This window comes from Pteropus vampyrus, unplaced genomic scaffold (assembly GCF_000151845.1).
Source record: "Pteropus vampyrus isolate Shadow unplaced genomic scaffold, Pvam_2.0 Scaffold431, whole genome shotgun sequence".
NCBI classification, from domain to species: Eukaryota; Metazoa; Chordata; class Mammalia; order Chiroptera; family Pteropodidae; genus Pteropus; species Pteropus vampyrus.
In genome coordinates, this window is record NW_011889212.1 from 224,984 (window position 1) to 228,829 (window position 3,846).

General features: G+C 35.0%; 1 protein-coding gene across 1 annotated transcript; it reads left to right on the forward strand.

Moving 5' to 3' along the window:
* The first annotated feature begins 1,485 nt into the window (after positions 1 to 1,485).
* Positions 1,486 to 2,436, forward strand: LOC105306225 (olfactory receptor 52A1-like). The gene has a single exon (XM_011381132.1). It carries the CDS (start codon positions 1,486 to 1,488, stop codon positions 2,434 to 2,436), a length of 951 nt encoding a protein of 316 aa, XP_011379434.1.
* Positions 2,437 to 3,846: the final 1,410 nt, after the last annotated feature.

The window sequence follows — 3,846 nt, forward strand, 5'->3', positions numbered from 1 at the left end:
ACTCTGCTATATAGAAGAGTAAGTTGATGAATTTGATGAATAATTTCTTTTCATCAACTATTAAAGTATTTTGTATTTTATTATATTGGAGACTTTCAAGTTATACACAGATATATATCCTTACTGTTCCTACTGTGAACTAGTCTATTTTTCTTTCTATAATTTCACAGCAATAATCTCTCTAGTTTCTTTTTAAAGAAAACAATATAAAGTCCCATTCATAGTAGTATTCCCTATTCAATGTATTTGGCTACAACAAAATCATAAGGAAGATAAAATGTTTACTGATCTTAAGCTTGCAGAATGGTTAATGAAAAAGAAAAAAAGACAGTATATAAAGTTATCTTAAGCTTTAGTGAGTGAATTTTTAAAGAAAGTGAGTTAGCAAATTAATAGAATATCAGAAGTTTGGAGTAAGTGTGAAGTGGGACAGTATAATAAAAAATATCAGAATTTATTTTCACTGATAACTGATAACAATAAAATGAAAGAAAGCACCTAGATTAGTTTGAATTCTATCATAAACAGTAGAATGGTCAACAGCCAACCCTGCCCATTTGCATTTGAAACACATTAATATCATCAAAATTTAAGCTACATAGGTTATCCAATAGGCCAGTTTGTGTATGTTATGATTTTATCCTAATTTATGGTGCCTTTTAATTCAACTCACTTCCTATCTATCTTCTCAAATTTTTCTCCTAGAAGATTTATGAGTACTTACATCATCCTCTACCCTATTCTCTTACACATCCACTTTGAAAGCTAATGAGTCAGAATTATCTGTCAAATATGATCCTCTACTACTACTGTTAAAAGAAGCACTCCTCCATATCACTTCCAAGAACCTAGGTAATGGGCCCGCAGAGAGGCAACTCAACCAACATTTGCTGAAAGAACAAATCTCCTCACTCTCCCACTGAGAGTCAATCTCTAAGATTTGTGGGAAGATATTTACTCTCTAAACCAGAGAAAATGGGAAGACTGAGAAAGGCTGCCATTATCTAGATATTCTGAGGTTTGAACAAAATGGACAGGGCAATGGGGTTGAGAATCTAGCTTATGATTTCAAATGTCACAGATGAATTGTACCTAATCTGAAATGTGTCTGGAGTTTGGAGGTGGATATAGATAAAAGAAATTCATGTCATCTGTGGCACTATTTGAGAACACTTCAAAAAGTAGCAAGATCAATGTTGTTAAAATCTTAATTTCCATTTCTACAATTTCTAGATGATAAACACTGAATTTATCTTCCTCATCCACAAACAACCACATTGAGTTTGGGTAAAAATATCCAAGAATTCTATCCCGATACCGACTTAAATTGATTTCCAAAGATTGGAAATGGCCACATTTTCATCCATGTTTTTCATGCTCTAGAAGAAATGGTAAGAAAAATTTCCTTCTGCCTCCCCATCCATATATATTTTTTCTCTGAATAGATATTAGAATCAGTGGTGAGGAAAGGATTTACACAACCTGATGGGATCTACCAACATGTCGTATCTGAACCCAAAGACGGTGACCCTGATTGGAATTCCTGGACTAGAGCATGTGCAGTTTTGGATTGGATTTCCCTTCCTTGGTATATGCTTGGTGGCTCTGTTGGGGAATATTTTCTTGTTAATCATCATCCCTACAGAACGCAGTCTTCACCAGCCCATGTACATCTTCCTGGCAGTGTTGGCAGCCACTGACCTAGGTCTCTGTGTAGCCATTGCTCCGAAGATGTTGGCGATCTTCTGGTTTGGCTCTTATTCCATGGCTTTTGATGCTTGTCTCACCCAGCTCTTCTTCATCCATGCCTTGCAGGGTATGGAATCTGGAATCCTGTTGGCCATGGCCTTTGATCGCTATGTTGCCATTTGTGATCCTTTGAGGCACACATCCATCCTCACACCTTCCTTTCTAGTTCAGACAGTACTGATGGTAGCAACAAGGGCAATAGTACTTGTTGGGATTTTACCCATTCTACTTAAACAACTTCGACTTTTCCAATCTGTGGTTATTGTCCATTCCTACTGTGAACACATGGCTGTGGTCAAGCTGGCTGCAGAAGATGTCCACATTAACAAATCATATGGGCTTTTTGTGGCTTTTGCAATTCTAGGTTTTGACATGATCTTTGTGTTCATATCCTACTTTCTGATTTTTCAGGCTGTTTTTCGTCTTCCCCAGAAAGAAGCGCGACTCAAAGCATTCAATACTTGTACTGCCCATATTGTTATCTTCCTAGAATTTTATATCCTTGCCTTTTTTTCCTTCTTCAGCCACCGCTTTGCATATGTATCACCTTATACCCATATCTTATTGTCTACCATCTATCTTCTTGTGCCCCCTGCCCTTAATCCCATTGTCTATGGTGTGAAGTCCAAAGAGATCCGCAGGCGGGTTGATCAGATTTGTATTCTGAAGCCTTACATCCAGAAATGATTCAAAAATAATATGACATAGGAAAAAATATTTTTACATGTTTAAGATGAATACTCCTTGTACTATGTCTGTCTTGGTGAGGTTTTTACATTATAATCACCTCCCCTAAAGAATTTACACTCTCAAAATTAGAGCACTCAGAATATGAGATAAACTTGTGTGAAAAGTATGTATGTATCTTATTCCTTCATCTTTCTCTTCCTTTCTTCTTTTATCTTTTCTTTAATCTCGATAAGAAAATTAATGGCATAATTAGTTTTGCACCTAATTGCTGCTTAAAAATTACCAATGTTCATTCTTTCCTATAGAGTGGAAAACTTTTGAGTCATCTACAAACTAAACATATTTTTGTTTGTTTCCTAAATTCAAAGTGACTAAGATTACTAAACAATTTAGAATTCTTACCATTATGAAAATAGAATTTGAATGCTCTGATAACTGTCTTTTCAATTATAAGAAGAATGTGCTAGGTAAAAATATATTTTTGTGGTCACCAAATTTTATATATTTCAGGATTGGATAATAAAATGTAAATTTTAGCTCACTATTGTTATGAATTCTGTGAAACACGCTGCCCCCAAAATAAAAAATATATTTGTATGAATAAAAAGCTCTTTATCAATGGAGATTTTCAATAGTGAGTGAAAAATCTGCTGTAAGAATGGCATTCTTTGTGTAGCAGATAGGATTAGAAGAATGTCATAGCAGCTATAAGTGCCATTGGCTAGATTGAGTCAGAGTTATCAGGAACAACTGTCAGTAATAAATTTATTTGCATTAACTCTAAGTAAAGACTCTACCCATGCATAGCATACAGAGTGGAAAGTTGTTACATTCCAAAGAATATTATTATTGTCAGGCAAATGTCAACTGTATCTACAATTATTTTCAGTAAGTGGGAATGTGAACTGATGAATGAATGGTTGTTGAGATACTTAATTTGTGAAAATATTTAAGTACTTTCCTCTGTATGACTTATCACTTATACCTGTGCCCAATCTATCTTTTTTTTCTGGAGTAGATTGAGAGTCTTTTCACAGTGGAGCAGGGACCAGAAGATAAGCTAACCTCTCGAGTTATGGGAGAAAACTGCCGTCATGCAAAATAAGGTGTATTGTCTTAGAAAGGAAGAGATGTGTCCTGGTGTGTCCTGACTCACATGAATCCCTATAAATCTCTATATACATAAGCCAAAGTGTAGAATCTCTAGAGGAAAAAAAGAAAAAAGAAAAAAAAAAAAACCTAATGCACAAAACTGAGTGTAGACCACATGTATGAGAGCTGATATAGGGAGCACTGAAAAATAATCATTGGTGAACAATAATAGAGATGTTGGGAACAGACTACAGAATCTTTGAGAGTAATGGAAGGTAAAAAAATTACTTATGATAGAAGTGAAAGAAAGTTGAG